The sequence below is a fragment of the Centruroides vittatus genome, unplaced genomic scaffold (genome assembly GCF_030686945.1).
Source record: "Centruroides vittatus isolate TY-2023 unplaced genomic scaffold, ASM3068694v2 scaffold_324, whole genome shotgun sequence".
In the NCBI taxonomy this organism is placed as follows: Eukaryota; Metazoa; Arthropoda; class Arachnida; order Scorpiones; family Buthidae; genus Centruroides; species Centruroides vittatus.
Genome location: NW_027122701.1, coordinates 5,264,906 through 5,277,645, shown reverse-complemented (window position 1 = coordinate 5,277,645; position 12,740 = coordinate 5,264,906). Strand labels below are relative to the sequence as shown.

The window sequence follows — 12,740 nt, the reverse complement described above, 5'->3', positions numbered from 1 at the left end:
TTTACAATTTTTGTCTAATGTTGCCATTTCTTAAATTTGTTATATTAAAATTAATTTAATACAAATGTAGGCTACAGTACTTTATGACGCATACGTAGAATATTATTACATTAAAAAGGATATCACATACTCGAAACAGTTAATGCCTTATATATTCCTAAAATGCATTTCGGCTCCTGGTGTTAATGGCCCTCTTCAGTTAGGTGAACAGCATTTATAAAATATAAAACAAAAATTATCCTAAAGAATTTATTACAAGATTGTAAACTATTAAGAATCGAAATGTTTGACGGGTGGATGGCCGAGCGGTCAACGTGGCAGCCTACCGCAAGGTGGGCATGCTAAACGAGGCACTCTTAGTATCCACAGGGCGCAAAGAGTTAAAAAAAAATATATATATATATATGCATAGACGCACGCAACTTTTATGAAGGAGTATGCTGATGCCGCAAATTTTGTAACAATCGGCATTTTAGTGAATACTTCGGTCTCCGTTCGGTCAGCCAGCGATAAAAGGATAAAAGATAAATAAAATTTTTTTAAAAAGTTTATACAAAATTATAAAAAAAATATATTTAATATTTCCGCGACACGCCTGAGACACTCTCGTGACACAATTGTTGCGGCAAGCGGGCTAGGAAACATTGTCGTATTATGTCCCAAATTCATCAAAATGATAAGAAACTGAAGGCTGAATGTCTGAGCAGATAAGCTGTCAGCTTACCGCTTTGCAGGACCCAGGAACGAATCCAAACGGATCGAAAACCCTCGAAATTTTTCGGTGTGGTCTGTTCCGGATATGTCAGGCCTCGTCCCTCACCACCCTACCGTCTCATTGTGGATTTGGCCAAACCCATAATGGGCCTGCTAAAACAGCCTCTTAGTGCACGCAGCGAGAAAGGAGTCTAAAAAAAAAGAAAAAAAAATTATAAGAAACTATTTTACTATGCGACCACGCGACCATCGACCTGTGTTAAAGCCATTTTACCAGGCAATCGGCCAGTAGGTTAAGATTAATAATTGTAGCATAAAATTTTCACAATTTTCTTTTTCAAAAAAAATTATTTCTAAGTATTTTTTAAACATTTATTTTTCCTAGTGTTCCCTTCAATTTTTTTTTTTAATTTCAAGATTATATATCATTGTTTGTAGATGGCACTAATAACTTGAACGAAAATGGAGTTATTTCTGCAACTTTGAAATTTATTAAGGAAAATGGAATTTAAGTTTAATTTTAGAAAACCTGAAGGAGAAATAAACGAATGGCTGTCTAGTGGAAACGACGAAGTTAATAATCATGCAGAACGATTACAGAAAGAAGAAAATATAAGAAAGTTTGTTGAAGTTATTCCGAATAATTCATTAAAGGTATAATGGTATAATTACTAATAACAGATTCATGCTCGTTTTCTCCAGAAGGTGCACATTTTAACGTCAATTTTACGTCATTCAGTTTGACAATAAAGTTGAAAAATTGACGTCAAATTGACGTACAATCTATATTACCACCTCTCACGAATTGAAGACCAGATATGCGCAAACACGATTCCCTCGGGTGGCCAAACTGGTCGATGTTAGGGACAATTGCAGTCGAGTCTCTGGTTTGCATGGTGAAGGGCATGATTATCCCTCACACCAATCTCAATGAAGTAATGGAGGTTGATCCCAAATGCAGCTTATATACAGTGAAAACACTGGGAATATACAAAACTCTTCAGTTGGGCAATGATGCAGGAGGCCAGCAGTCAGGCATCATTCAGTCCTCATAACATTGTCCTGAAAATCTTCATCACCACCTTCCCTGATAACACTGGACAACAAAAAAATGTTTTTGAATGTTTCCTTTATTTCATGAGTGGAATCTTACTAATTTTGGGGTGATAAAATTGAATATGACAAAGAAAACTTTTTATTAGCTCTAGTTTCTGTTATATACAAGAGGTGGCAGTATCTGATTTTAATGGCTTAAGAAGAAATGACACATTTTAATTACATATGTTAACAACATTGAAAGTGTTTTTGAATTTTTGAAAATGTTTGAATTTTAAATTCAAACATTTCATCAAGCCATTTTAACATCACAGCAAACAACCAGATTGTTTTTCTTCTCAAAAAAAGGAATCAGATCCCTCTGACGTTCTCTACTGTGAGACCCTGACATCACGTTGGAGAAGACTCTGTTGCTGTAGTCTTGACCCTGGAAGTTCCACTTTATTCTTTAACAAGACTAGATCTTGAATGAGATCACTCAATTTCACTTAATTCAATCTGCAGTGTATCATTTTTTATCTCAAAATCAAGATCATGGAATGTGAAACGCTTGTTGGGTTCTTCTTCTCCCACACTTTCTTCATTTTCTACTTCAAGCTCATAATATTGGAATGGAGTAGGAACTGGTAAACTATCTGAATGTAGAATAGGTCGAATTGCAGATGGAATATTTGGATATTGAACTGTTTCTTTTTTCTTCATTGAAAATCCTGCCTTTATAAGTGGAGTCAAGCAGAAATAGCAGTCATCTGTATGGTTTGTAGGCTCCCGCCAAACCTTAGGGACAGCAAAAGCCGTAGATCATTTTTTATTTTTCAGTCATTCTTGTAGTATAACTGAACAAGAGTTGCAACGTGGAGCCCATGACTTATCCTGCCCCTACTTTTATACCCAAATAATGGTGATAGGCAGTCTTCAGAAGAGTCATCAGATTGTGTTTCTGTGACGAAAATGTTATTTCACTACGAATATAACAAAAATTGTTCACTAAATTTACACATTTTTGTGGCATTTTGGTATAACCAGTATTACACTTCAAAAGTACTCCAAAACCAGAAATTTTAACCAAGAAAAACAGAAGCAATATTAAACTGAAAGTCATAGCTACATTTATTATGTTTATAACCTACAAACATATGGAGAATGTTTTGCTATTCAGTGTGAGAAGTGTGACAACTCCCAAAAAATAAATTTTCTCCAAAATACAAATGCATATTCTAAAAAATAACATATCACTGTATCTCCACAGCAAGAGCTAATCGGTCATTTTTATGGAGATTTTTGAATTCAGCAGATGAAAATACATAAGAATATGCTAATTTTGAGCCCGAAACAAAATCATTGTTGTCAGTGTAATCAGTCTGGCAGCCCGAGTCACCTCCTTGTCTCCTATTTGCCCGTGGGTCACTCATGGTAGCTATCGACAAGGCTGTGGACAGAGCAGCCTGCTCGGGAAAAATATCGAGATCTACGTGGCAGAATAATCTCCCGTGAGACTTTCTGAGGATCATTCACCATCAGAAAAGGCACCTCTTGACAGAAACATGATTAGTTGTGCTTCATAACAAAGCGTGAGAACAGATTTTGGGCATCTGGCCAGATTCCAAGAGATTATGTGATTGGCAAAGAAGTCTTGTCTTCTGAAAACTGTAGTATAAAAACCATAATGTCTGCAAGCAAACACTAATGCCATCTACCACAAAGTAGAAACATGGAATATACAACTAAGCAATGCTGTACATATGACTTTAATGTCATTACTAATTTCTCACTGCACAGTAAATTTTCAGACACCCTGTATTATGTTATAATTCAGAGATCCTGTTATTTTTCTTTAAATTTTTTGCTAATATTTTTTATTTACAGGCTAAAATTAAATATTAAAAAAATGTGGAATTCATTACAGCTACTTATAACAAATGTTCTGTATTAGTTACTGTGTAAGAATCAAAAATTAACTCTTTTTAGCTTTTATCATTTTGGTCATTTACTGTATGATATATAATTTATTGTTTAATATTTTAAATTTTTCAATTATTAATTAATCTTAACATTTTTCAGATTGAAGGTGATAAATATAAAATAAATAATTTGAGAGTTGGAGACTGTTTTTTATCTTACATTAGTAGTGAAGATATCCAGTCAGATACACTGGATACTATTCAGTTAGCGAATAAAGATCACTCTGATTTAATTCCTGGAATTTATGAAGGTAAACTTTTATATTATTAATTAGACTTATAATTTGAATTGCATTAGGATTTATTGATTATATTAATTTGAAATCTATCCTTGTAGCAAATTTCTTTATTGTCTATGAGTTAAGATATAAATAAAAGTTTACCTATAAAATATATCAACATCTTTTTTAAGTTTTTTTTGAGGTCCAACTCAAATTTCCTCTGAAGCATTATAAAGATACAGATTTAGAACAAAAATAATAGTAATGAGTAGTAAGTTGAGACAACTGAAGAAGGTGAGGCCTCAGCCATAGCCAATTGTGAATAATTTGTGTGTGATAATATAAGCGAAGAACAGAAAAAATTAATCTTTTAATAAATACACTTGAAGATGAATTTAATTTAGTTTTTAATTTAAAATCATCTGAAAATGTGTACAATTATTTGTGAAATTCTCATATATATATATATATATAATATTTTTAATGTAAATACAGTTCTCTCTTTTCTTCCTTACTATATCATCTATATCATAATTTATTATAATTATTTATGTGAAATTCTCATATAAAATAGTAATAATCAATGATCAATCTGTTTAACAAAGCATAATTAATTTCAATGTATTACTTCAATGGCAAATTTAACATTTTCATTCCACAATACAACTTGAAATCTCATGCCAAATATCACATGAAAGAAAGTAAAAACAACACTGAAAGCAGTGTTAACAGTTTTTATTTTCACTAACAAAGAACTTATATTCATCATCTTCAGGCAAACAGGATTTACTATAGAACAGAATATTCTAACATTAGAATATTGGTAATTTTCAGCAAAACAAAATGAGGAAAATGGCAGGCTCTTTTTCTGATTCTCTCTGTCCTGTGGGCATCGAGAGGACTGTTTATTAAGTTCATTTTGGATTAATCCAGGATCACAAAGGGACACCAGTTGGTGAGGGATGGAGCCCAATATATCTGGGATGGGCCCCTTGAACAATTCCTGGAATTTTTTTATCTGTCCAGATCCATTCCTGGGTCCTCCAGAGCAGTAGGTTAACATCTTAATCACTTGGCCATTTGTTGATTGAAAGTAAAATGGCAGGATGTGACACTGATCTCTCTTTGTACTTTCTTTAAATATGATTGCCATGTGTTATTTTAAGTTCATATAATTTAAACATAAATTAATAGTCACTGTTATATGATGAATAAATTGTTATAATTCATATATTATGTTGTTACAGGAGGTTTGAAAATTTGGGAATGTACATTAGATTTAATTAATTATTTACAAGAAAATGATATTGTAAAGAAAGGAATGAACATTTTGGATGTAAGTATAACAACAAATTTAAATTCTTTTTGATATTTCCTTTATTTTTAAGCAATTTTATTTTAACAACATTATTTATACACACAAAAAAGAATAAATATTAAGTTTATGTTAAAATTATATCACAAACAAAATAGATGAAGACCAAATCTAATATGACTGATATTTAAGTTAGATGCAAATTAATAGTACTATTAAATTTTGGTAAATATATATGCATAAATTAATGTATAAGTAGTAGTGGTTTGGGAAGATTTGATCACAAAATTAATTTTCTTATATTTTTGATAAACAAAATATAATAAAACTGCTAAGGGGGTTAAAAAAATCTGTTGTAAAAACACTTAATCATGATAAATATAAAGAAGTTTTATTCAATACAGAGCTGTTAAGACATCAGCAATACAGAATTAAAAGCAAAAATCATGTAGTAACGGCATATCTACAAAGTAAAATTTCTCTTTCTCCATTTTATGATAAAAAATTCATTCTAGATAATGAAATAGATGTGTTATCGTTTGGTCATTTTATTTTTAATTTTTGCAGTATCATCATCATCATCATCATCATCATTGGCCCAATATGGGTTTTTGATGGTGTGTAAAAAAAAACTTACCAAATTCACACCATGTGCAACAAAACTTATTCTTGTTTGAAACAAGCATGTAATAAAGCAGCAGCAATAAAATTACCAAACAATAGACCCTATGAGTGCAAGTTTTTTATAATTAATGAAAAAATTTCCTTTCCAATCATTCCTAAATATTTTATAAAGTGTGACTGTTTGAAATGTAACAAATAAATATTTTTTTTTAAAAATGTAATAAATATTTTTCTAGAATTTGTATATTTTAAAAAATGTAATAAATATTTTTGAATTTATTTTTCTAGAATTTGTATATTTTAAAAAACTATTCGAATCTAAAAATCACAGAAAAAGCTTCTGCTGGAGCAGCTGGATATGCTTTATTTTGTAATTATGACATCATAATTAACCCAAATGAACGAAAACTAATATTTACAGATCTGGCTATTGAAATGTCCAACAACTGGTGTGGTAGAATAGTCCTGAAATTTTTTGTAACTTTAAATAATAATATACTTAATGCATGGGTAATTGATTGTGACTTCCATGGAAACATTGGTGTATTGATGTATAATTTTGGATGAGAAAATGTTACTATTAGAGCCAGAATGTCTATTGCTCAAATAATTTTTGAAAAAAATATGCATCCAACTCTTATAGAAACAACTTCATTAGACTTCACTGACAGAGATTTTTCAAGAAATTTTTGGAGAATGTACTGAAATTAACTTTTCTCGAAAATAATGTTGTACTCGATTTTAAAACTGTATTATGTACCAGCGGCATAGCTAGGGTTTTACGGGCTCGGTGCGGAACCAGATTTGTGGGCCCCCAAAAAAAAAATTTTTGGCAGAGGTATCCTTTTTCGGTAATAGTAATCGGGAACGTTCAAACAAAAACAAGTAATTTTTTCTGTAAATTTTGGCTTTTGAATTTATTTATTCCGTTTTGTGCGAGGTAAAACAAATAATATTAGGTTACATTTAAATTTTAAAAACTTACTTTACGAGCTTTCTGACTAGCAAAATCAGAAATAACAGAATCAAAATTGATGGAATCAGTAACTTCATGTTCAATGGATAAAATGGCAAGGTTCGTCAATCTCAGGTTGCTCATTGTCGATTTCAGGTAGTTTTTAAGGCCCACCAGTGGCCAAGTGGTCTTTGTACCCTGAACACTGGTAGTTTGCGCATCGCTTGAACCGGCTAGCCACGTGGAGTTTACTGGGTTTTTTCCACGTCTGTAACGCCTAAATAAGGGCCGGTTTCCCTTAAAAAGGTTTTCCAGAAACCATCCCACCTAAGGCAGATCGCCCAAGTGTTGCGTTGCCATAACTAAACAAACAAACAAGGTAGTTTTTAATTAGCTTCAGCTTGGAAAAGCTTCTCTCACAAATTGCAACACTAATTCCAATTGTTAAGAAGATTCAGAGACCGATTTCTATATTCAGTACTGAATCGATCAATTTGTATCGATGATTAAAATTCATAGGCTCCATTGGTCCATCTTGACAAATCAGGTTAAGTTCTGAAGATACAGCAATGTTAGGTATTTTTTTGTTTTGTTTATGTAAACAGACTAAAATATTTTTGTGTAGTGTTTTATATAGTGTATAACTAGATTAGAGTTTCTTGTTTTCCTGTGTAATAGAGACCCCAGCAGCTCGAGCAGCCAAATGCCAAATTTTGCTTTGTTCTGATTGCCGTGAAAAATTTTTCAGGTCTTTTTTTCCTGTGATTTTGGGGCCCCACACTGGGCCGCTTTCCAGGGGCCCAGTGTGAACAGCACCTACCGCACCCCCTAGCTATACCACTGTTATGTACTCAATTTAAATCTGTATTCAATTTGAATAAACAATATTTCCTAATATAAAAGGATTGTTTATTTCTTTATAGACAATACTCAAACCCACTTTGACTGGGAAACTTTCTCGTCTTTGCCATTAGAAGAACATACTGTTCGTCATTTTAAAAATTATGTTGACTAGGATATCATCAGTCAGCAAAATGATTTATCTCACACATTCATTTCAGAATTTGCAGATAAGTTAAATTGGAAATACATATGGAAAAATTACATATTCACCATCTCGTTTATCACACAACATATTGATTACGCAAAATGGGATTTAATTTGCCAACATCAGCTATTAGATGAACATTTCTTAATTAATTTTTCGGAACATCTTGATTGGAATAAAGTTGCTGAATTCCAACCTCTTTCAGATAATTTTGTTATCCTCTCCATACATAAGTTAGATATAAAAAAAGTTTTAAAATACGAAAAATAAAAAACCACAACTTTATGCAAATTACAAGATTACTTAAACTGGAATTTTGTTTCTCGTTACCAAAAACTTAACCAACAATTTATTGTCGTGTTCCAAAATCAACTTTCTTGGTGTCCCATTTTAAAATATCAAAAATTAAATCAAGAATTATTGTCAGCAATTGTGAAAATTTATTCCTGCACTTACTTGCAGAAATGTGTCTTACTTTAGATAAACTGAAGGAAAAAGTGGAAACACTTAAATAAACTGTAACGTAAAAATCTTTTCAAAATAATTTCAGTGTTATATTATTTTGTGTATCCGAATATCAATCAAGAAAATTAATTTCAGTATTGATAATAAAACTATTACCCGACAAATTATTTATAATCTTAATTTACTCAACAAATTTTTGATCTGAAAATAATTTTATTAAAAAATTATTTATATCCTGAAAAATTATTTGTGAACTGAAATAATTCTATTCGACAAATTTTTATTTGTAATCTTAATCTAATTTACTTGACAAATTTTTGATCTGAAATAATTTCATTTGAGAAGTTCCTTATTTGTAATTTTAATTTATTCAACAAATTTTTATTTTAAAAATTATCAGTGCAACTTAATAAAATATTATTTCATCAGATTTTAAAAATTATTTGTAATCTTAATTTAATTTACTCGAAAAATTTTAATTAAATTATCACTGCAACTTAATTTTATAATAATATTAAAACAAATCTTAAAAATTAATTTTGTGATCAAAGTGTGTCAAGATTTCTCTTGATTGTGATCAAAGCTTCCCAAACCACTACTACTAGTATAAAGTTACTGAATAATCAGTTTGTTTAATATTATTTTTAATACATATTATATAAACACTTAATTCATATTCTTTTAATAATATGTGTATAAAAAATATGTCAAGCAAAGGCTTGATATATGCTTAATGTCATTCATCCATTCCTGAAAATTGGACATTCTGCAGGAAAACATTAACTGGGAGTCTATTTCTCAATATTTTAAATGGGAAAATTTATAATACATTACAATAATAATCAAATCCACCATCAATTTCCTAAACCATAACCAAAACATAAAAAAATACCTATACATAAGTAAAAGGTTTAAAATATTTTCTAACACCAAACAATATTTTAAATGAATGTTTGTTTTGTATGAAGTAATGCACACAGTCTGCATGCCATAATACAAGCATTACATTACATGTTATCACATGGAAAATAATACATAGTAATAGAGAGATTTGTTAGGAAACAAAATGCTGACAAAAATATTTTAAATGGAAAGCACATCTACAAAAAAAAAAAAAAAAAAAGCTAGGAATAAATTGCAACATATTTTTTAAAAATGTCTGACACTTCTACTGTAAATTGTAGAATTGATTAATTACTGTTTTGACATCAAGAAAGCATGACCATACTTTCTTACAGGAGTTGTAAGTGACGGGAGAGGAATCAGAATAATTACCATCCAAGATACACTTTCTTTCTTGACATTTGGCTGTTTTCTTGTTTGCTCAAGTTCAGTTTTGTGTACAGTATTGTGTTGGCATACCATATTTGCATGCTTGTCAAAAGGGAATCAGTACCAAAGAATGTTGGGTCACTTATTCATTACCTTTAGGTGTGCTCATTCTTAGTAATCTCTCTGTGCAAGGAATGGCTGGATTAATAAGAGTCTAGTGTATAAATGTTGGTCAAAAATGTACTGAGGGATGTGCATATTCTATGAAGTTTGAGTATTAAAATCAAAAGACAAGACATTTTACTGGAAAAATGTTAAATGGGGAGAAGGCTGCAAGGTATGCCTGTGCATGCTTCATATACATAGAAATTTATTAATCTTTTCTAATTTATTTTATTTCAGCTAGGTTGTGGAGCAGGACTTGCTGGGATTTTTGCTTATTTAAAAGGAGCAAATGTCGATTTTCAAGATTATGCAAGTATAACAATACATTTAATTATAGGAAATTCAAATTACAGAAGAATCGTTTTAATGGATTGCTTGGGCTGCTGAAAACATCTGTTGCTATGAGAATCCATTATATTGTGAACAACAGTTTTCCTGCACACCCAGGAAAATATCCATTGTTCAAAAAAATTTCTGTCTTAACCCCCTACATATAAGAAATACTATTACTTCAAATTATTCAATCTCTTATCTCTATTCTTTATTCTATGGAAACATCTATGTTAACAAGATCGTATATTATGCCATATGTGTGTATGACAAAGCTAACAGAAACTAAATATACTGTAAGCACAAAAAGAGGCAAATTACATATGCTCATTATCACTTTACTTGATTTCACAATTTGTTAAAAAACTCATCTATCTTGATTTGTTTCCATGCTGCTTTTCTGCTTATTGAATACAACAACCATTGATATTAGCAATGTCATGTATTTGTTCCAAGACTGCATATAACTTAATAGATAAACACTTACTCGAAAACCTTTAAACATGGAGCCAAATTTATTAACTTCAAATGTTTTCGGTCTTGTTAAAAGACCTTTCTCAAGAAGAAAAATATGTTGTAAAATTTGAAGACAGTACGAATGCAAAACAGAACGGCTTTAGAACATTTTTGAACGATATTTCATTGCAAAATTACTTGTGTCATCGTAATAAATAACTAATATAACAATATGTGCGCAAAAAAGGGAAGGAAAATAAAGAAAAGAACGAAAAAATAAGAATAAAAATAAAAATAACAGTAAACATCGGGATCGGGATGAAAAAATATACAAACAAAGATTCTTGAACTAAACAAGTGAAGTGCTATATAAAGAAATAAGGTTAAAGGCCTTTGCGCTTTCTGTTTTAAAGAAGGTCGTATTCTGAACTTTCGGTTTCTTCCGTTTTCATGGGTTTAAATTAAGGTCTCTCCATCAACTTCCAGGAGTCCACTAAAGTTTTGGCTGCTTGGCATTCAAGCTTAATTTAAACCCATGAAAATGGAAGAAACCGAAAGTTCAGAATACGACCTTCTTTAAAACAGAAAGCGCAAAGGCCTTTAACCTTATTTCTTTATATAGCACTTCACTTGTTTAGTTCAAGAATCTTTGTTTGTATATTTTTTCATCCCGATCCCGATGTTTACTGTTATTTTTATTTTTATTCTTATTTTTTCGTTCTTTTCTTTATTTTCCTTCCCTTTTTTGCGCACATATTGTTATATTAGTTATTTATTACGATGACGCAAGTAATTTTGCAATGAAATATCGTTCAAAAATGTTCTAAAGCCGTTTCGTTTTTGTATTCGTACTGTCTTCGAATTTTACAACATATTTTTCTTCTTAAGAAAGGTTTTTTAACAAGACCGAAAACATTTGAAGTTAATAAATTTGGCTGCACGTTTAAAGGTTTTCGAGTAAGTGTTTATCTATTAATGTCATGTACTGTACAGCCTGTTCATTTATTCTGAAAGTTGTCAGGAAAGTCTTTACGACTTGGAAATATAGCCTTGCTAAATTTTGGCACTACACTTGAACTAGCCTCAGAATATTCACTAGGTGGTCCTTAATCATATCAGTTGATCAGCTGATTCTCTCAGCTGATACAATTCTTCAATTATACATATCCCAGATGTAACAAGTGCATCATCAAACTCTACAAATTTCTGGAAACATCTAAATATTAACTTAAAGTTCAAAGAATCATGAAGTTTACAATAGATGGGGTTAGAAAAAATCCATTATTCTGAGTTACTGATTTACTAAAAGAAAGTAAAATTACGTTGATTTGGCAGGACCTGGGAAAAATGTATTATTCTGAGAAATTGTTTTTTTATGATCCATTAGAACAAGATTCTACTGTATTGCAATGTGCGTATATGTGTATCATATATCAGTGTGTACGTACAAATGCACACACTGTATATATTCTTTCTAATTTCATATAATATTTAAACAGTTAATGTATTCTATTAGAATGAAGAAGTCCTGAGACATCTAACCATTAAAAATGTGTTATTAAATGTAAATGAACAAATGACAGAAGTTCCAAAGTTGTGTAGATTTTTTGCCGGTGACTGGAAAAGTATTCATGATCATTTTAATAAAATTTTTTTGGAATGTCCAAAGTAAGTGAAAACAATAAATATATTTAAATATCAGATGATAATTTATATTTTTATAAATAAATAATTTTGATTTTTTTAGATATGATATTATTTTAACTTCAGAAACAATCTATAATCCTGCAAATCAACAGGACTTACTTCAACTTATGAAAACTACACTGAAATCTAATGGAAGAATGTTAGTATTAAAAAATCAAACTAACATCATATTTTATTTAAATATTTTTTTTCGTTTAACAGTTATTTAGCTGCAAAAACATATTATTTTGGAGTTGGCGGTGGGTTGCGTCAGTTTGAAGAGGAAGTTGGGAAAGAAGGAGTATTTACTGCTGAAGTTTGTCAGGTTTTTAATATAGGTAATTATCATATTTTAATTTTTGGAATTTTTGTTTAAAATACTAATGCTTCATTACTAATTATATTTTCAGGTGTTCAAAGAGAAATTATACTTCTCCAATTCAGATAATGAATAAAATGATTTCAGTTTGTT

The 12,740-nt window shown here is 30.4% G+C and overlaps 1 protein-coding gene across 1 annotated transcript; it reads left to right on the top strand.

Moving 5' to 3' along the window:
• Positions 1 to 1,142: 1,142 nt before the first annotated feature.
• On the top strand, positions 1,143 to 12,740 carry LOC136988284 (histidine protein methyltransferase 1 homolog). Its single transcript, XM_067286167.1, has 8 exons — positions 1,143 to 1,368; positions 3,832 to 3,982; positions 5,200 to 5,288; positions 10,034 to 10,105; positions 12,099 to 12,250; positions 12,330 to 12,428; positions 12,491 to 12,606; positions 12,679 to 12,740. The coding sequence occupies exons 1-8, from the start codon at positions 1,216 to 1,218 to the stop codon at positions 12,714 to 12,716; spliced, it is 870 nt and encodes a 289-aa protein (XP_067142268.1). The 5' UTR covers positions 1,143 to 1,215; the 3' UTR covers positions 12,717 to 12,740.

What these genes read in the sequence shown, in the direction of transcription:
- LOC136988284 (XM_067286167.1), top strand. Translation starts at nt 1,216, where the DNA reads ATGGAATTTAAGTTTAATTTTAGAAAACCTGAAGGAGAAATAAACGAA. An exon ending in AAGGAATGAACATTTTGGAT is followed by an intron (nt 5,289 to 10,033) that starts GTAAGTATAACA and finishes ATTTTATTTCAG; the next exon opens with CTAGGTTGTGGAGCAGGACT. An exon ending in CTGAAATCTAATGGAAGAAT is followed by an intron (nt 12,429 to 12,490) that starts GTTAGTATTAAA and finishes TTCGTTTAACAG; the next exon opens with TTATTTAGCTGCAAAAACAT.